Raw genomic sequence first — 20148 nt, forward strand, 5'->3', positions numbered from 1 at the left:
CGTGTTGATAACGACCACTACATTAAAACACTTGATAAGTGGTATTTTTCAGCTCCTTCAGGAATTTATCGCTTGGATGAAAGAGGTTTTACTCTCTAAAGGACAGGTCAGGTAGTTTTGCAGTCGACTGTAAAAGTACTTAAAAATGATTTATGCGGTGGGCTACACTGTTGGTTGTTCTCACATATTATTTTTTACCCACTTCATTGAGTAAAGTTAAAATGGGTCCAAGTCCGTAAGTCAGTAAGCCAATCACCATCATTCCGGTACTGTAAATAAAATTAATGGATGCAGTGCCACCTCCATGCACTTGCTTTTTAGTTTGCCCTAAATGTGTGATAGTGAGCACGTCTACCGTGCACCTCCACAAACCACAGGAGTGGGAGGGTGTTTTTAACGATGTCACCGTGTTGATGCACTTCTGTTTGGCTGCTCACCTTCCACGTCTCCTCCTTCTCCCCTCCCACTTGTCTCATCCCCCATCCTCCCTCTGCAGTGGACGTGCATCGCATTCATAGCAGCAGGCAGCAGGTGGAGATGACATCATCTGCACTGCAGCACACTGCAGCACTAGCTCTGAACAAAGACATGTCAGCGTGCTGCTAAGTAGCCTGTCTCCTGCTCCGCGTCTCTATGTCCCTGTTGCCCTGTGTCAGACCGGAGAAGAGGGAGAGCATAGCCTTTTACGGTGACGGGTTGCAGTGTACTTCTCTATCTCAACCCCCCCCCCCCCCCCTTCCGACTCACCTCAAAACACTATCGCCGCTAATCACTTGGCATATCGCTGTTGGTGCTGTAAAAGACAAACGTGTTTTGCTGCTCTGCTGATCCGACAGCAGATTTACACAAAGAGGCACTAAAGGAAGTAACCTCAATATTGTAAGTGTAGCACGCTCTGACTGAGCGCTGCAGTTTACGAGCCATTGACATTATGTTTGTCTCTTCATGGCTGCCGCTTGTTTGACTTCTTATACTGTTGCTTATAGGAGGGCTGACATTAGCGCTCTCCTGAGTAACCACTGCTGTAAAGCGCAAATGTCACCATGTCACCATGTCATGTTGTGAAGGCTTCCCACTTGGGTCCCGATCCAATAGCAACTAAGTGCTGACACAAGATCTGGATTTGGTCTACGGTCCCAACATGATTGCGCCCCCATTGCACCTCAGTAGTGGGTTAGATGCAGAGAACAAATGTGCATGCTGTGCATTGTACTGTACGTGTGACAAATAATGTATCGTTAACCTTCATAAAGTTGGGAGGATTCATACGTCCACCCCCCTCCCACCCCCCCAAACCCATGTTTTGCCTTTCTCCTCTTTTTTTTTTCTGTGTACAGAGTCCTTCTCCTCCCCTTCATCAATAAGCCAATAGCAGACAGGCCATACACACGCAGCCATGTTCTTGTCGCCTAGTTACCGCTCAGCAGCAGGTTTCCACAGAAACGGCCTCATAGTGGCTAAATGGGGAATGCTAATGCAGTCTTCTGAAGTCCCTACTGCAGTGGACTCTCTGTACCCATCCCGTTACTCAAACGATATACAACACAATGTGTATGGGTTTGCGCTTACAGTATACATTTGTATACCTGAACGTGTTTGTTCGTTTTGCACAAGTTTGAGTGCTTGGTAGATTTATTGCTTAATGTCTCAGAGGGCTCCAACTACAGGTGGGTCACACTCCTCAGTCTCCCCGGAAAGTATATTCCAAAGTGCTGGGGCGAAACCACGGCTACAAGAGGTGAAATGTGGTGTTCATCCTCGTCGTGGAACACTGGATCAGGTCTACACTCTCTTGCTAGGGTACTTGGGATTTGTCCAAGTGTGCTTTGTTATCCTGAAAAAGGCATTTGACTGCGTCTTCACAGTGTCTTGTCGTACCGGGATAAGCAGAAGTAAATGGATGGTCTCAGAGGGATTCCTAATGCAACCTCGAGCTCCCTACCCATTTTACAGTCAGTTGCACTCTTCACTTTTTTATTTTAGTGACAAGAAATATAGATTTACAGTTTCCCAGAAATCACTTACATCTTGAATTATGCAGAGTGTTCTAGATTTTCAGAGGGGCAACTAGCTGTACATATTGTTGAAGACCTACGTATCGACACCAATCTGTTTTTACCAATAGTAGGTACAACATATTAAACGCCTCCAAAGCAGCATGTAAGCACTCTCAAGGCTAATGTGCCTCCATCTTGATGTATGGAACGGCTGATTCTTCAAGGACTCTTGTGATTGATTGGTAATGTCGCCTCTTATTCCTTCGACCATGCGTGCTTATGGAAGGGGAGTGGATTGGGACGCCTTGGCCTTAATAGATTGCATTTAATGAGCTGGGTAGGACCTTCAGCTGCACGCAGCGCATGTCTGAAGCCGTGTGTGAAAGTGTGGACCGATTTAGCGTCATTGCTCAGCCTGTTAATCTTCTTGGGATGTGTCGGAGTGGAGCTGGAAACAGCAGTAGGTTTGTGATGGGAGCTCCTTAGCAGGTGATTGATGAATGTCAGGGGTACGTTTTGGCAAAGCCTGTTATTATGATGAAATTGATTAATGCTTTTGTTCCCACTCACTTCTCGGTCAGATTAATGATGATTATACAGGATCTGTAATAGCTGGGAGAGAGACTTTGTCATTTACTGCTTGTGTGTCAGAAATGGTTGATGATTTTGCTTCAAGAAGCTGCCGCAGATCACAGAACACATTCGGCGCAACTCGGTGCCTACTGTATGATCATTATCTTGCTAGGATACAACATCGTATGTGCCGGTAGACATTTTTTTTGAACACCGGATCAAACTTTTGTTTCTCCTCTGTGTCCCACAACCTGGCCAGATAACCAGTTCAGAATGTCCATCCTGGAGCGCTTGGAGCAGATGGAGAGGAGGATGGCAGAGATGGCCAGCCACCAGCAACAGATCACTGCAGGGAGTGGTGGAGCTGGAGGAGGTACAGGAGGAGCGGGAACAGGAGGAGGCGGTGGAGGTGGAGACAACAACACCCAGGCCCAGGTAAACAGCTGCTATGGCAACTCATATATCACACATTAAGACTTTACCTTTACCTTATACTAACATTTCGAATGGCATCTTCAGCACGGTGTTGGAGTGGTTAAGCATGCAGGCCACACAGTTAGGAGACCCGTGTGTGATTCCTCCTTCTGGTATCTCTATGTGGAGTTTGCATGTTCTCCCCGTGCATGCGTGGGTTTTCTCCCGGTACTCCGGTTTCCTCCCACATTCCAAAAACATGCTAGGTTAATTGGCGACTCCAAATTGTCCATAGGTATGAATGTGAGTGTGAATGGTTGTTTGTCTATATGTGCACTGTGATTGGCTAGGGTGTACCCCGCCTCTTACCCAAAGAAGCTGGGCTAGTACTCAATCTGACAGATTTGAAGGACGAATCTGTAAATATTGAAAAGTCATGATATGCCATGCTTCTCATAAAATGCTTAATGCTGTAATTTAAGCATTATTTTCTTCCAGATTTTCGTCTTTCCGAGGATTGCTTTGCTTAATTATACTTAATGCGTCATGATATTCTCCGATTCGCAGCACTTATGTTAACAATACCAGAACCCCCCCCCCCAAAAAAAGTGCAAATCAGAGAAAAAATGGATGACTATGTTGTTAACAGTGAGTATAAAAGCAGCAATAAAAATGTTATCCATTGTGTTTGGCAGTGTGCATCTGGCCACACGCAGCCCAGCAGCTCCTTCGAGAGCCGCGTCGTGGTGGTTTGCGAGAAGATGATGAGCCGAGCTTGCTGGGCCAAGTCCAAACATTTAATCCACTCAAAGACTTTCCGAGGCATGACGCTCCTTCACCTGGCTGCGGGCCAGGGTTACGCCACCCTCATCCAAACACTCATCAAGTGGCGGTGAGAAAAAAAAAATACTATACGTTAGCGTTGCGGTTTTTAATGTGAGTTGCATGCCACCTAATTGTTTTCTTGTCTTTGATCCAGGACTAAGCATGCTGATAGTATTGATTTGGAGTTAGAAGTGGACCCTCTTAATGTGGATCATTTCTCCTGCACGCCTCTGGTAAGAGAGCTGAGTGTCTTTGGTTTGATTAATGATAAAAACATAGTATTTTGTACGAAATGTTGATTTGCATTTTAACCAATCTGATTTCATAAAATCTGTTTCTACTTGTGCCTCTTTCGTATGATTTTCCAGATGTGGGCATGTGCTCTAGGTCACCTGGAGGCAGCTGTGGTCCTGTATAAATGGGATAGACGAGCCCTGGCGATTCCAGATTCTCTGGGCCGCCTACCACTTTCAATCGCCCGTTCTCGGGGCCATACCAAACTGGCTGAATGTCTGGAGCAACTGCAGAGGGAGGAGCATCAGCCACCGGCTCCTCTGCCACCCACGACTCGCATGTCTTTCTCCCCAGACACCCCTACAACTGACAGCTGGATGCTCAGTTGGGCTAATGAGGGTGTAGTTGCACCCGGTGGCAAGAGAGTAGGTCCTGCTACCTCAACAACCACATCCGGCAACACCAGCCTCAATCCAGGCAAGTAGTTCCCTTTGTACTGGACTTCACATAAAAAAAAAAATCAAATCTGTCAGTATTTTCCCTGGATTTCTGCAGCTAACAGTAACATGTTGTGTGCTTTGCAGACTTGAGGAGGCCGAGGTCAGAGCCTTCAAGCTATTACAGCAGCGAGGGCCAAAGAGATCTCCCACTAGCTAAAAAGCATAAACCCAACCCAGAGCTGTTTCAGACACGACCTGACAAGGCCATGTCCGTTCCTCTTAGCCTAGAGCAGCAACAGCTCCACAAGCTGTCCTCGAGCCCCAAAACCCAGTCCTTCGAGGGCTCAGAAAATGGCCTGTCTATTGGAGGTAGCACAGGGACAGCCAGATGGAGCCCCAGAGAGAGTTTCTCCAGCAGCAGCATGGGGAGGAAAGGACTGGGGGTCAGCGGAAGCAGCACCTTGGGGAAGGAAAAGCTTGTTACCCGGTTACGCCAACGGGAACAGCTTGGCATGCTGGCGATGGCGGACAGAGACATGGCTGATGCAGAAATGCTCGCTTATCGGGAAGATCTGGAGAATCAGGACTGTCTTGCGCAGATGGATGACCTACAGGTAATAAGAACAAGATGATAGGAAATAATCCAAACACCATTCTTAGGCTGAATGGTAATTCCACCCCTTACCACTTATCCTAAACCTTAACCCTTTGTTTTGCGCAATCACGAAAATCAAGTAGTGTCCCAATTCTCCTTATGTCAAGTAACTTTAAGATCTTTACAGTGTTCACTTGCCATCACAGAACTAAACCTGACTTTTTGTGAAATAGTCCGCATCCATCCTTAGTCATCCTTATCGGTTGGTCTCTTTGTCTCAGGCAAATATGATGACTCTGGCAGAGCACATCATTGAGGCGACGCCGGAAAGAATCAAGCGGGAGAACTTTACAGCAGCAGACCCTTTACCGGTAGATACATCTGGGGTTAACAGCACTATGAACTGGCTGGCCAACTACCTGGGAGATGCAGAGCAGCTACCAAGCATCTTACACTTACGGTAAGGAATGGGTAGAGGAAGCAGAGGAAGTGCATTTTGTTGTGATAAATCATCAACAGGAGCTTTAAAACTCACAAAATTCTTCATCAGATAGAATAAATCTGCATGAAGTTCCTGTACAAATTACAGTAGCACGTGGCCAGAGCTATTATTATTAATTAATGTCATTATTATTTACTTTATTCCATGATTGGAAATCGGGATTGATTCAGAGTCGGAATCACATTACATTTGTAAAATCAATGGTGCCCCTCTTCCTTCAATTATCTGTATAATGAACCCTTGACCCCATTGTCCAACCCCAGTCTGAGTCCTGAGGGGTCCCCACTGGGAGAGGGGCCCCTGGAGAGGTCCACGCTTCCATCGCCTGCAGACTGGAGTGAGTTCCTCAATGCCTCCAACAGCAAAGTTGAGCAAGACCTGGCCCAACTGACTCTGTCCGACCCAGAACAGAGAGAACTTTACGAAGCTGCCCGTCTAGTTCAGACAGCCTTCCACAAGTACAAGGTACAGGCCCTGCCACTATAGGATACCATGTGATGTGGGTTCTGCAGCGTGCAGTGAAAAAGTGTGTTCTCGTGCACTTTTATTTGGTCGATCATTTCTCTAGTGAAGGGCATTTTTGTGGAATCTTTTGCACACTTCTTGTTCATTTGTTTCATTGTTTGTTTTTTATTTTACTAATGTACACATGAAAACGTGAACTAAAATATAAAAAAAAAATATCTGTGTGGTCTCAGCATGGGAAGATGGTTTGAGCAGAGCATGACCTTGCTTATTGGAACAATTGCATTCTCCCTCCATATTGCTTCTGCTGTTAGAAAAGGATTAAGCCGCTTTCAGTTTGATGTATGGCGCATGCTGCTGCTTGTTATTAACTAGCTCTCCAAACACCTTCTCTCTGTTTCGGTCCTCTTCTCTATTTTTTTATTTTTTTTTTTCCATACAATAAACTGTTTGCTGTTTTTTGTCATCTGTTGTGCCTACAAGCTAATACTGAGGGGGGCCTTTGGAAACTCCATCTCCCAGCTTCCCACCAAGGCTGGACACATGCCAGGGTGGCGTACAATACGAAGATACTGACGAGACTGCACAGAGCCACCCAGGTGGCAAATAGTAGGTTTTGGTTTGACCTCTGCCATTCTGCTTACCCTCCAACAGGGGCGGCCACTCCGAGAGCAACAGGAAGTAGCTGCTGCTGTTATTCAGCGTTGTTACAAGAAATACAAACAGGTAGGAACAATTACTTGGAATAATGCTTCTTGTGTGCAGTATTTAATATTAAATCACCATATTATCATCATTAACAATACATCTCTTTCTTATATGCAAGCTTACATGGATAGCCTTGAAGGTAAAACATCTTCATAACCAGCAGTTAAATTCACCCCCCCCCCTCAAAAAATGTCTGAATCTTGTAGAAGTACAAGTCAAATAACAGACCTTGTCATTTGTTCTTGCTCGCAGTATGCACTTTATAAGAAGATGACGCAGGCCGCCATCCTTATCCAGAGTAAATTCCGCAGCTACCACGAGCAGAAGAAATTCCAGCAGAGCAGGAGGGCGGCCATGCTCATTCAGCAATACTACCGCAGCTACAGACTCAAACCTCACCACCGTGGGGCGGCCGCTGCCCTGGTGCAGCACAAATTGAGGTAGTTCCATCATCAAGGCAACATATTAAGCCAAACAATGAAGTGATCATTATTTGCAAAGGGATGTAGTCTCCAATGACTTGTACAGTCTACAATGACAGTTTATTTAATACACTTCATGAAAATGTTGCCACAATGTTGTCAGACTTTCAGGAAAATGTGTTTCCTATTCATTTTGAACGATGATGAGTCTATGCATATACCTGTTTATATAATGTGTGTATAACCATACAGTTTTAATACTCTTTGCTTACATGCTTACTATGTTATGTTAGAACTAGGCCGGTCAAAATGAATGTGTGAACCCCAGTAACTAAATTATTTAATTTTAGCTAAATTAACGCACACACATCATGGCAAGCCACACCTCAACTTTGAACTCAATTCCTCATTGCTCGCAATAACAGATTAAGTGTCAAATTGCTGTTGTCACATGGCTTAGCATAGTATTTATCTGTGGTTAGCTTGGTGTTTATCTGCGGTTAGCATAGTATTTGTCTGTGGTTAGCATGGTGTTTATCTGTGGTTAGCATAGTATTTATATGTGGTTAGCATGGTGTTTATCTGTGGTTAGCATAGTATTTATCTGTGGTTAGCGTGGTGTTTATCTGTCGTTAGCATGGTGTTTATCTGTGGTTAGCATAGTATTTGTCTGTGGTTAGCATTGTATTTATATGTGGTTAGCATGGTGTTTATCTGTGGTTAGCATAGTATTTATTTGTGGTTAGCATAGTATTTATATGTGGTTAGCATAGTGTTTATCTGTGGTTAGCATAGTATTTATATGTGGTTAGCATGGTGTTTATCTGTGGTTAGCATAGTATTTATTTGTGGTTAGCATAGTATTTATATGTGGTTAGCATAGTGTTTATCTGTGGTTAGCATGGCGTTTATCTGTGGTTAGCATAGTATTTATCTGTGGTTAGCATAGTATTTATATGTGATTAGCATAGTATTTATCTGTGGTTAGCATCGTATTTATATGTGGTTAGCATATTGTTTATCTGTGGTTGAGGATGGAACCGCAAAGGTAAAAGGACTAGTGTTGGGCAAATTGTCAGATTTTCAGACATTACATTTCTTGAACTAGTGGTTAGCGCCCAGGCCACACAACTAGTAGACCAGGGTTTGATTCCCCGATTCCATCTCTTTTTGGAGTTTGCATCCATGGGTTTTCTCCGGGTACTCCGGTTTCCTCCCACATTCCAAAAACATACTAGGTTAATTGGTGACTCCAAATTGTCCATAGGTATGAATGTGAGTGTGAATGGTTGTTTGTCTATTGTTTGAACATTTGAATCATTTGACAGCCCTTGTATGAATGTAATCCTTCAAATGGTATCAAACATTCCCGTCTTATTTGGTTTGTAGAGGTTGTCTGCTCACCAAGAGGCAGGATCAAGCTGCCAGGAAGATCATGAGGTTCCTGCGTCGCTGCCGCCACAGGTAGACCCCCTTAGACGGACACACACGACACGTCATGTAAAGCTAATCAGTAAAGTGCATTTTAAAATAAAACACTCAAGTTTCATGACGTCCCACATCTCAGTTCTTTTTCTAAATGCTGCTGTCATGTTTTATTTTGGTTGGGCGTGTTAGGTGGTTAGAAAAGTCTCCATGTGCCCAAGCTCCAGTCTCCCTCCCCCCTCACTGTAATTGGCCCCCCAACCTGTCCCCGCACCCTTCTGCAGAGTCCCTACTGTGTGCTAATAGCTGTCTGGTATTGTTTTGCTGTTTATGCCAAGCCCCTTGATGGACCATAGACTGTTCAAGCGGGTGAGTGCTGCCTCAGCAACTCAGTTCGTGCCTCTCTATTCTTCTCTGTCTCTGCTCTTTAATAATAATTATTTCCACCTAAGTTATCAGCTTTTGCATTTTCTCCCTCCCTCACACTCATTTTCTCCTTTGCTCTTCCTCTCCTCTCTCTCCAAATCAACTTCCTCCTCCATCGTTTGTGCTTGATGCCTGCTTGCATGAGGGCTGCCAGCTGGAGCCACAGGTGTACTGACAAGCTCAGAGTCAGAGACGGACCTTTGTCAGACTAACCATTATGCTTATGAATGACATAACGGATGATTGGGTGCAACGGGCATTTTGCTTTTTTTATCTGTCTTTCTCTCCTTGGAACTTTTATTTCACTTTGTTTGCACAGAAAGACAGTTTGAGAGAGCGTGCCGGGTGCTTCTTTTGATGGTGGATTGATCTGCTGCATGTCCACTGGTGACAACCTCGGGGGCTAAAAGGCATGCTGTGGGCCTGCTGTTTTCTCAAGTTGTCTCTCTGTTTTTGTTGGCTGGCTGTTTGTCCTCTTTCTTGCCACTTTGACATACTGAGAGGGACCAAACTCATATGAATCCAAAGCAGACCAGGACAAAGTGCATGTATACTGGAGGGTGATGAATTGACATCCTCAGCTATCTTGTTAATGATGTCTGCATTAATAACAATTAATATCTGTGATAGAAGATTGTCTGTGCTGTTATGTCTAATAGGTCAGACCGCTTTGAAAGCATATAGGTCACAGGGGAAAAAAAAAAGAACAATAGACTCTTCCACCCACTGGGAGAACAGTAATGAATTCCTACCTCTCGGGAGTACACCAGCTCAGCAAGAGCGGATGCAGCACACATGTATCCGTGACATTTAACCACATGTTCATATTACAATGAAGAAGAACGTGAAAAATCTGCTAATATCAGACAATATTTCATGGTACTCAGTAGATATTTGCATTTGTCAGGCTGTTTGCTGCTGATTCTTTTTTGTGAACCCACACCAGTTCAATGCCAGTGTGACCATATGGGAGAGAAAAGGAAACATTTCTTTTTACATGTGGATGCGATCCCGTTATTGACCGCCATTGTGTCAATTTGTGTTTGTGTCAAAAAGCACTCGCTTTCTACATGAAAACTGGATTGACATAACAAAACCAAATAAAATACAATAACAAATAATTCATTTTTAAATTCAAATATCTGCAGTGAGAATATTACATCCATTACAATATTACGATCATGTTTAGATATAAAATATAAAAATATTTTGTTTGCAAAATATAGCACACATTTCCTACTACACGGATAATATTGACAAGATTAGTTTGATGATATCCGCCACCACCTTAAAAACCATCTGTTTTGCTTCTAACATACACCAGCTCCAAAGTAATGGGCCTGAATGACTCCACGTGAATGTAATGTTAACATATGAGCTATCTGTATATTATAGTTATTTTATGAATAACTAATGTATGTGATTTCAAGGCATAACAAAAGAAGGAAATGAAAAGGAGGTTTATGCACACGGCCCTGATACCTGACACATGTAATCAAAAACTGTCCAAAGAAAGAATGCATGGTGGACGAGTGGTTAGCGTTCAGGCCACACAGCTAAGAAACCCGGGTTCGATTCCCCCACTCCGGGTACTCCGGTTTTCTTCCCACATTCACAAAAACATTCTAGGTTAATTGGCGACTCCAAATTGTCCATAGGTATGAATGTGAGTGTGAATGGTTGTTTGACTATATGTGCCCTGTGATTGGCTGGCGACCAGTCCAGGTTGTACCCCGCCTCTCGTCCATCGGCTCCAGCATGCCCACGACCCTGATACCTGACACATGTAAACAAAAACTGTCCAATTAAAGGATGCATGGTGGATGAGTGGTTAGCGCGCAGGCCACACATCTAGCAAACCTGCGTTCGATTCCCCCTCTCCGGGTACTCCGGTTTTCTTCCCACATTCCAAAAACATGCTAGGTTAATTGTCGACTCCAAATTGTCCATAGGTATGAATGTGAGTGTGAATGGTTGTTTGGATATGTGTGCCCTGTGATTGGCTGGCGACCAGTCCAGGGTGTACCCCGCCAATGAAGATAAGCGGTATAGATATATAGTAAGTGTCATGTCAAATAAATAACAACACATAGACAATAAATGGAAATCACAACCTTTACGTAGGAAGATGCATATGCAACTTTCAAGCCCCGGTTCCGGTGCTTCCTTTCACAGACCAGCTGTTGATCCTGGTGACGTCAGTGCTAAGATTGTGATATCTAACTTGAGGTTCAAGTTCAGGATCTTTCATATTGGCTTAACCCTGTCCCTCTCTCTCTCTCTCTCTCTCTCTCTCTCTGTGTCTCTCTCTGATATCCAGGGTGAAAGAATTGAAAAGGGCCAAGGAACATGAGACCATTCAGAAGAGCCCCCCCACAATGTGACATCACTCCTCCAACACCTCCTTTTTTTATTTGTATTTTATTTTTTTGGAACCAAGACATTATACAAGAGAAAGGGATGAAAATAGTATCAGTGCAGAGTCACTATAACACACATTTTTTCCACAAATATATATATATATATATATTCTTTCCACTGGATTTCAGTTGGAGAGTGGCAACTTCTACTATGGGATTATAAACTTCAACGGGGTGAGGGGAGGGGGTGCAGAACATTTTGCTTCATGGCATTTTTTTGCACTTTTTTCTGGACACAATTTTACGACTGTGAAGGAAGAGGACGCAGGGTGAGCCCAGAACTGGAGGTCCGGACGTGGATATCTCAGACCATAGGGAGACAATGCTGGAAGACTCTTAATTGTATTTCACAATTTATTTTTTTTTAAGTGAGCAATTAATTCAAAAGGGGATGAATTTGTTTTTATCCAAATACATTAGTCAAGCCACTCTGCCACGTCGATGATACTTACATGCATTTATAATCAGGTCAACATCTCCCTCCCCGTATCTCGGCCCCACAAGGCTGGAGCTACAAGTGAATGTGCAGAAGCAAATAAGGGATTTCATTGTTCTGTTTTACTGGTGTTATTTTATTACTTGAATTTCTTTTATACTCACACTCTCCAATGTGTTTGTCCCCTCATGTAATGTTGATCTGTATTTCCAGACCCCCCCCCCCACCCACCCACCCAAAAAAAATGCATGACTTCCGTGTTAAGAAAAGTCTCTGCTTGTGTGTTTTTGGTCTTTAAGTGGATCCTTGGGTTCTCTTGGCACATATCCATCTTCCCACGTAAGACTACCCCCTTCATTGTATTTGTTTTTCACTTTTGCTTATTTTGTGTGATAAACGTTCGGGTCATGCAGGTTCTTAACGTTGTTTTTCAGTGAACTTCAGAGCCGGCAAGGGCTTTTGAGGGGAAGATCACATACATTGCCTTGACGTCTTAGAGATTCTTTGAGGGGTCCCTAAGCTTGTCCCAAAATAGGGGTTTGACAAATCCATATTTTTGACAATTGAGCGAACATTTCTGTATATAACGAAGGCTGAAAGTACAGTAGGGGAAGAAAAAAAAACACATTTACCCAATGGGGATTGTATTTTAGAAATATATTATTTTATTCATTAAAAAAAATGGGTCAAAAAGAGGTACAAGACAAACACAAATATTTGTATAGTTTTCTTTGAATGCCTAAGAAGTACAGTTGTATTGTTTGTAAATAATGTAAATAACTGGGATAAAAATGAGTTATGTGCATGAAAAGTATGAAGAGTGAAAAAGGCAGGAGAACAACAAAGCAGTAGTGGCTATGCTCTGTAAAATGAAAACAAGTTCACTATTTTAGAGTATTTGATTTGGATTGTTTCCATATGAGAAGTTACAAAATACTTTATGTAGAGTTAGGAAATGAATTTAAAACAAGCACCTTGTTATGGGTTGTTTTTTTTATTTTATTTTATTTTTTTAGCGACCCATAATCCTTTGCCAATGGTGCCAAGGAATGTGAATGCTACATCATCGCTTAGGAACATGTTTTGCAAAGCTGATAATCATACCGGCCCTATGAAGACCATAACAGTTCAATGAACCGAGAAGAATAACATTTAAAAATATGAATATTTAAGCATTTTTTTTCATTTTGGTTCTCTTTGCAAAAGGAATGTAATGAACTATCTTGTGTGATCTGATTGTAAATGGCAGCCTTGATCAGGGCTCCTCGTCTACATCGATAAGACGTGAATGACTTCACATCTTTTAAATGTGCCGTACGATGGTGTCAGTATTAACTCACTAAATCCCACAATTTTCCTAATTCTGTATTTCATTCTTGATCAAGGCTGCCACGTCTAAACCAACCTTAATGCTGTAAATTCTGTGTAAAAAAAAAAAAAAAGGTCAATATTTCAAGCTGACAAATGTGCATGGCTGGATCTCTTTGTCAAGCAGCAACATCCAAAGGTGCTAAATTTATTCTATCCAAAATTCAACATTAAAAATTGTCACTAATGTGTGCAAAAACTGTAGTCGATAAGTGTATTTTTCATATTGAAATGACACAGTCATATTTGTTCAACCATAATTTGGCTTAATTGAATGTGGTCATTTTCAGATCTGATTCATACACTTTATTTGGACAGTGTTTATGTGGAAAGTGCCTATTCATCAAACCTAAAAAAAAACAACCTTTTTTTTCCCCCAAACAAATGAATCAACACTATTACCTTCCAATGGTCCGAGATATTATATAATATTCCCTCTTCTCACCAATGTCCATGCAGCTCCAGCTTGTCAACAGCTTGTTTTTTCATTTTGTCTCCTTGTTTGTTCTCTGCTGCCACAGAATGCTCAAATCACACTTGAAAAATGCCACTACTGGGGTTTGTTGCAACACATTCGCCCTCGATTCCGCGGGTCGAATGCATAGCCAATGCAAATTGCTAAAAGCAGGGGGGATTTATTATGCTTGCATGGGTAAAATAGTAAACTGGGTGATAGAAGTGCACCTGAAGCATGCTTACTTTCCTAGAATCGGTAGTCGGATTAACTTGTTATATGACATACAGGTTCTGCAATGCGATGAGCTTTGGTTTTGACGTGCCACCAAAAGAGAAGAAGAAGGCACAGGCTCAATTCAAGGTAGCTACTAATGTTTGTCAGGAATTGTTTTTCAGCAAGCATTTTTTTTTGTTTTGTTTCTTGGTTTACATGCTTCACTGATTTAAATTGAATCTGCGTTCTCCCAATTTTGAATATACAAACAAGCTTTTGAGATCATTGGGAAAGAATACAGAACAAAAAGAGGCATAGTTCTGCTGTAGCCTGCAGGGGGGCTGTTTTCATTCCCCCCAAACCCCCTTTTTATGTTTTACTCAGGGTGTGACAAAATGGAGAGGAGTAAACAGAGCAAAGCAGAGGAGGCTGAATTTGAATATGAAAACTTTTCAGCTTGCATCAGCAGATGATTGGATTTATTGAAGATGTATTCACATTTGCATTCGAGGTGCCCAACAGATGAACCTGAAATTTAATTGAATAGTATTTTAATTGAGACTCCCCCCACACACATACACCCCCCACGTCTTGTTCCTGCCACCCCCTTTGCCAGAGAGCTGTAGACTCACCAGGACAACAGAACACATAATTGTATCTCGCTGTATCTTTCACTCGTCACTGCAGAGCAATAAAGAAGTTTGGTGGAGACCTCCATTTTAAACGATCAGGCACATGTAGTCCACTGACTCTTACGCAAATGCCAGTATTGCAAGACAAGCATTCAGTAGTTTATGGAGAGCACCCTATACCGAACTGCACGTTTTTCATCGATTCCAAACATGAAGAAAAAAAAAAAAGCCCAACTTTGATAGAAAGCTATGGGCCCTCGACACTTTGCATGTGAACTAGTGTTAGAACTACTTTCCTCTCCTCTATAGCGGTCCTTCTCTGTCTCCCCCCCCACCCCTGTTATGTGACTTTTCTCCGCTGCTCTCAAAAGTTCCAGCTCTCCTTGGTTTTCCTAATGTGTTTTTACTTTCTCTATTTTGCCCTTCCCTTCTCTTGTTTGTAAGTTTGATTTTTTGTAATTGTGCATGTACAAGCGTCACTGACTCGATGGATATGTTTAAAAAAAAAAAAATCAAAAAAAGAAGAAAAGAGTGATTTCAGCTGCTGAAGCCATGCAAACCATTTTGAATTGCCCTTAAAATATGGAAGATGTTTTCTGAATGCTTTATATTCTTTCTGCTGTAAAATAATAATAAAAAAATGAAAAAATGTTGAAAAGTTGTGTTAACCGGTTTTCTGCTTCCCTGTGGGATTATCGCTGCACTTTTTATGTGGCACATTTGGACAATGATTACCTTTAATGGTTTTTTTTTTTATTCTGTAATACACAAGTATTGGTATTTTAAAGACAGTCATCATGCATCAGATACTCAATGGCTTTAAAGGGGACCTATTATGCTTTTACAACTTTTCTGACCTAGAATTGTTGTTAGAATGTTGTGTTCTTGTATTAAACTATGCCAAGGTTTTAGATAATGAGGTTTGCGGGATTCGGGAGTGAGCCCTGGAAGAAGTTTGGGAGGGCTCTGGATGCTCGTGAGCTGGACTTCCTTATATGGGTGTTCCTGGTACAAGCTGTAGGCTTGTAGCATTGAGCGTTACCGTGGAGCTAATGGTAATGTCTTCCAGGAAATATTTGTTCAAGTTTGAACTTGCCTAAAGAGGCAAACATCAGGCAGAAGTAGTTGGAGTTTCAGATTCCTGACCAGCGAGAGAAAAATGTGTTATGTTTTTATATTTTTATGAACATGAGTGAAGCTGGACTATCCGCCAAACTGTTGCTGAACTTGGTCATGTTGAAGAGTCAGAACCGCAAGCTGTAAGTGACAATCTAACTGTCTTTACTTTGTGTAAGTTAGTGGTCATTCAGGCTGTACGGCGAACAAGTGGTTAGCACACAGGCCTCACAGCTACGAGACCGGAGTTCAATTCCACCATCGGCCATCTCTGTGTGGAGTTTGCATGTTCTCCCCGTGCATGCGTGGGTACTCCGGCTTCCTCCAAAAACATGCTAGGTTAATTGGCGACTCCAAATTGTCCATAGGTATGAATATGAGTGTGAATGGTTGTTTGTCTATATGTGCCCTGTGATTGGCTGGCGACCAGTCCGAGGTGTACCCCGCCTCTCACCCGAAAATAGCTAGGATAGGCGACCCTCGTGAGGAAAAAACAGTAGAAAATGAATGAATGAATGAATAAGCGTTTGTGTAGCATTATAGAGTGTGCATACAGGAAGCATCTTCATTCATTCATTCATTCATTTTCTACCGCTTTTTCCTCACGAGGGTCGCGGGGGGTGCTGGAGCCTATCCCAGCTGTCTTCGACATTTTTTAAACAAAAAAATATTTTGGTGCTGCACTCAATAAACACGGACCTCCGTTACCACCCTTTGAGTTCATACACTGGAAGTCATTACCTCATGACCCATCAGTAACTCCTAACAACTTTTCAAGTAGCTCTCCAAAGGCTTTATTCATATATTATCAACACCTACTCAGACAAAATTAGAAAGTGGGGTTCGGTAGTAGTCCGGAAGTCCTCAGGAGTGTGACCAATCACAGTGGAGTGGGTGTGCCCGGAGGCGGGCCGTGGGTGGAATAAACAGACAGTTTCGGAAAGACAAGGAAATACAGCTGGAATAGATGCAGGTTATGGAAGATCTAGAAAGCTTTCTGTATCATGTGTAGCTGTTCTATAGGAGTACACAGCTCAATGCAAAGTGGAAAATGAGTCCAATAGGTCCCCTTTAAAACGTACAAACATAAAATAGGTTCAAACAACATAAAGCAATGTTTACAACGCTTGCAACATAACTCAATTAGTATTAAGAGTATTGTTCATATTCTTAACGGTCTTAGATACAGTACTTCCAGAAACATTCTGAATTTTCTCCTCTTTTTCTGAACTGCTTGTGGATACCCAGCATGTGACTGAAAGGGTTTTGCAGTTTCTCCAGTAATACCTGCAAGAGCGAAGGGGAAAGGGAATCCATTCTTTATTTCTGTTGTTTGTCGTTTTACAATTTCAGTTCTGTAGAAATCCCACCTTGCTTTTCAGCCCTTTCGGAAACAGGCCTGTAGTTCTGACACCTAAAATAATCAAATATAAAACACAAAACAAGACTTTGGTCATATGTGGTCATGCTGGTGCACATTATATTATTAAAATCCACGTTAGATCAACAATGAAGCGAAAAAGACTGTAATTATAATTATACATATCATTCATATACTGTTTACAAGTAACATACAGACAAATGTACTTACTGTACTGACCCGAAAAACATATTTCTTAAGATATTTTCTTTAGATAGTAAAATCACCCTTGCCCCCCTTATTAATACCTACACAACAGTTTATAATTTTCTTCATTGATGTCAATTATGTTAAAATTAGCATCATAACTTCTCCCCTATAATTTGCTGAGGCTACATTCATACTTGTGGTTTGGTACGCTGGTCTCCACTAGCTCAACGGCTGCACAGTAAAAACATGTAAGTATGTAAGTACTAAGTAAGTCCTGTCAACCAACATCATTATACGGACCACAGGAGCAGATGCGATGTGAAATTTACAGCAAAAAGCATGCCGAAATATAATATATAATATGTAATATGTCTCTGCTCTGTGGATGTTTGCACTTGAGGCCTGTTTGTTATTAAATCTCTATACCCAGATTATACCATCACCCATTTTTTTCAGATTATTTTTTCCTCCAAAATGTATTCTTATGTCCATTTCAATATGATAGTCAATCAGAGTTTGATTGATGACATATTGATGACTTGATGACATATTTTCCCCTTCAATCTTAAATAATCGCGTTTATTGAGTGCAGCACCAAAATATTTTTTGTTTAAAAAATGTAAGATGCTTCCTGTATGCACACTCTATAATGCTACACAAATGACCGCTTATTCATTCATTCATTTTCTACTGCTTTTCCTCACACGGGGGGTGCTGGAGCCTATCCCAGCTGTCTTTGGGCGAGAGGCGGGGTGCACCCTGGACTGGTCGCCAGCCAATCACAGGGCACATATAGACAAACAACCGTTCACACTCACATTCATACCTATGGACAATTAACCTAGCATGTTTTTGGAATGTTGGAGGAAACCGGAGTACCCGTAGAAAACCGGGAGAACATGCAAACTCCACACAGAGATGGCCGAGGGTGGAATTGAACCCTGGTCTCCTAGCTGTGAGGTCTGTACGCTAACCACTCGACCACCGTGCCGCCCAATAATCATCTTAAGAAGACATTTTAGACAACACTATTAACTAAATTTTCAACTTCAATTCCTGCATAACTTATGCCACAATTCACAAAGTAAGGTCCAAGATTATTTTCACCATCTCTGTTGATCTCCCCAGATATTAGAGCAGAGTATTGGAGTCCAGCAACATCCTGCGGATCTCTCTCCAGGAGCGAGATTTCATCCAGACGCCCGACTCCTCTGTCCTCCATTGATACTAAACACAACAGTCATTTATTTTAAAAGGAGTGCCAAATGACAAGCGTATAATTGTACATGAATCCAGGTCATTGACTCACCAAGTTCTGGGTAAGGTATCTCAGCAGATTTTGTAATGGGGTGTGCCAGCAGTGGATGGGAGGCCACAACCAGTACAAGCCAGGAAAGGAGATAGTTCATGTCTGTGGGCTGTTTCTCCAAGATGTCGATGCATGCTCTGTGGATCCCATCTAGGTTATATATATACTCTACATCCAACTGTAGCCCATGTACTCACGCATGTAATAAACAATTGAGTACCTTAGTGGTTGCAATATCCTACGCCGTGGTCCTTCTACCTATGATAAATCACCCGGCCAATAAAAGACAAGTCTTGTGGCCCCCGTGCCAAGGTCAGATTCATGTTTTACCAGCTCCTTGGGTTGTGAGTGAACTCTGTAAATGGCGCCAAAAGCAAGTGTTTGAGATATGACTTCAAGAAGGAGCCGGTTTACAAACACTTGGATCTGCATACAAAGTGAGAAGGATTTACCATAAAACTGTGCATAATTTCAGAGAATGTCTGCAGAAAATGCAAATATATGCAATACCTCGCCCCCTTATGAGCCATCTGACATTTATACTCAATTGAAAACAATATCCTGTATTCTAAATGTCACTGTAGCAGACATTGAGAGGCCCTGCTCTGGATGGATGCTGTGTTTATGCTTTAGTCAATAAACTCGGCTTTATTAATACGCTCTGTGTAGATGCACTACACCGCAAAAAGTTTTACTATTAATTTGAAACCTGCAGGGTATTATTTAGAAAGTCTCATTCTGCACCTCTGTATGTTGGGTGGTATATTTATTAGAAAAATGACGCCAGTGTTCAGTCTCTTGTATCATAATGAGCAACAGTGACATTTAATTTTATGGTTGAAAAGTCAGACAGGCCAATCGGAGCTGCTATGTATCATGGAAAGCTATTAAGATTTATATTCTGTATTAGTCAAGACCCGCTCAGAGGCTTATCCCAGTTTCTAAAATAAATGTTTCTGTCCGCACTTGACATTATTACTGCTCTTTATTGCTCCACTTTAGGATTTATCAGGAGTCTGGGTTTTGAATGCACGTGTCACTTTATTCTTTCAAAAACATGATTAATTATTTTAAAAAATTATGTTGGTCTTTCTTACATAAGCACTGTTTATGTTATGTTATGATACAAGTACACAATTATGTGCTATACTGACAACTCGTGAGCAGCCATAACCTGCACAGAAAGCTTTCTAGATCTTCCAGAATCTGCACCTATTCCAGTGTTTTTTCTTTGGACTTCCACAACGGTTTGATTTAGATTATTCCACCAAGGGCGTAATTTACAGAGGGGATGGATGGGGGGGGCAAAAATCAGATCCACTCAATATAACCCCCCTGAATATAATCATATCGTTAATAAAAAATATGCATTATCTTGCATTAAAATTAGCAACAGTTTGGCCGATATTCCAGCTTCGCCCATGTTCACAAATAGTCTTGTATTTTTCTCTTGCTCATCAGGAATCTGCAACTCCAACCACTTGTGCCTGATGTTTGCCTCTGAACAAAGATTTTTTTGTAAATACGCAGGACTTGATGGAAAACGTCATTTGTGCCAATAATTGGTCCTCAAATGAGGAATAGATGTTTGGGTTCATCAG

The 20148-nt window shown here is 42.0% G+C and overlaps 2 protein-coding genes across 16 annotated transcripts in view; one reads left to right on the forward strand and one right to left on the reverse strand.

Annotated features, from left to right (window-relative positions):
• The window catches only part of camta1a (calmodulin binding transcription activator 1a), a 312882-nt gene extending 299269 nt beyond the window's left edge, over window positions 1–13613 (forward strand). For 8 of the 15 annotated variants that reach the window (XM_058052090.1, XM_058052095.1, XM_058052094.1 and 5 more), the window contains 13 exons: window positions 2830–3005; window positions 3680–3876; window positions 3964–4042; window positions 4178–4520; window positions 4628–5097; window positions 5360–5538; window positions 5844–6045; window positions 6700–6771; window positions 6872–6892; window positions 7006–7193; window positions 8565–8639; window positions 8939–8969; window positions 11347–13613. In XM_058052090.1, the coding sequence (XP_057908073.1) occupies window positions 2830–3005; window positions 3680–3876; window positions 3964–4042; window positions 4178–4520; window positions 4628–5097; window positions 5360–5538; window positions 5844–6045; window positions 6700–6771; window positions 6872–6892; window positions 7006–7193; window positions 8565–8639; window positions 8939–8969; window positions 11347–11379 (2066 nt within the window). In that variant the 3' untranslated portion in view covers window positions 11380–13613. Of the gene's footprint in view, window positions 1–748; window positions 2487–2829; window positions 3006–3679; window positions 3877–3963; window positions 4043–4177; window positions 4521–4627; window positions 5098–5359; window positions 5539–5843; window positions 6046–6528; window positions 6668–6699; window positions 6772–6871; window positions 6893–7005; window positions 7194–8564; window positions 8640–8938; window positions 8970–11346 lie in introns of those variants that run through there. The other 7 variants (XM_058052092.1, XM_058052105.1, XM_058052104.1 and 4 more) reach the window with 6 other exon arrangements.
• Window positions 13614–16847: 3234 nt separating this feature from the next.
• On the reverse strand, window positions 16848–18670 carry LOC131104568 (urotensin-2-like). The gene is made up of 4 exons (XM_058051882.1): window positions 18548–18670; window positions 18346–18465; window positions 17039–17082; window positions 16848–16955 (listed from the first exon to the last, which is right to left on the reverse strand). Exons 1-4 carry the CDS (start codon window positions 18645–18647, stop codon window positions 16848–16850), a joined length of 372 nt encoding a protein of 123 aa, XP_057907865.1. The 5' UTR covers window positions 18648–18670.
• Between the last annotated feature and the right edge of the window lie 1478 nt (window positions 18671–20148).

This window comes from Doryrhamphus excisus, chromosome 16, assembly GCF_030265055.1.
Source record: "Doryrhamphus excisus isolate RoL2022-K1 chromosome 16, RoL_Dexc_1.0, whole genome shotgun sequence".
NCBI classification, from domain to species: Eukaryota; Metazoa; Chordata; class Actinopteri; order Syngnathiformes; family Syngnathidae; genus Doryrhamphus; species Doryrhamphus excisus.

What these genes read in the sequence shown, in the direction of transcription:
- LOC131104568 (XM_058051882.1), bottom strand. Translation starts at nt 18,647, where the DNA reads ATGAACTATCTCCTTTCCTGGCTTGTACTGGTTGTGGCCTCCCATCCA. An exon ending in GATACCTTACCCAGAACTTG is followed by an intron (nt 18,466 to 18,547) that starts GTGAGTCAATGA and finishes TGTTGTGTTTAG; the next exon opens with TATCAATGGAGGACAGAGGA. An exon ending in CGAAAGGGCTGAAAAGCAAG is followed by an intron (nt 16,956 to 17,038) that starts GTGGGATTTCTA and finishes TCGCTCTTGCAG; the next exon opens with GTATTACTGGAGAAACTGCA.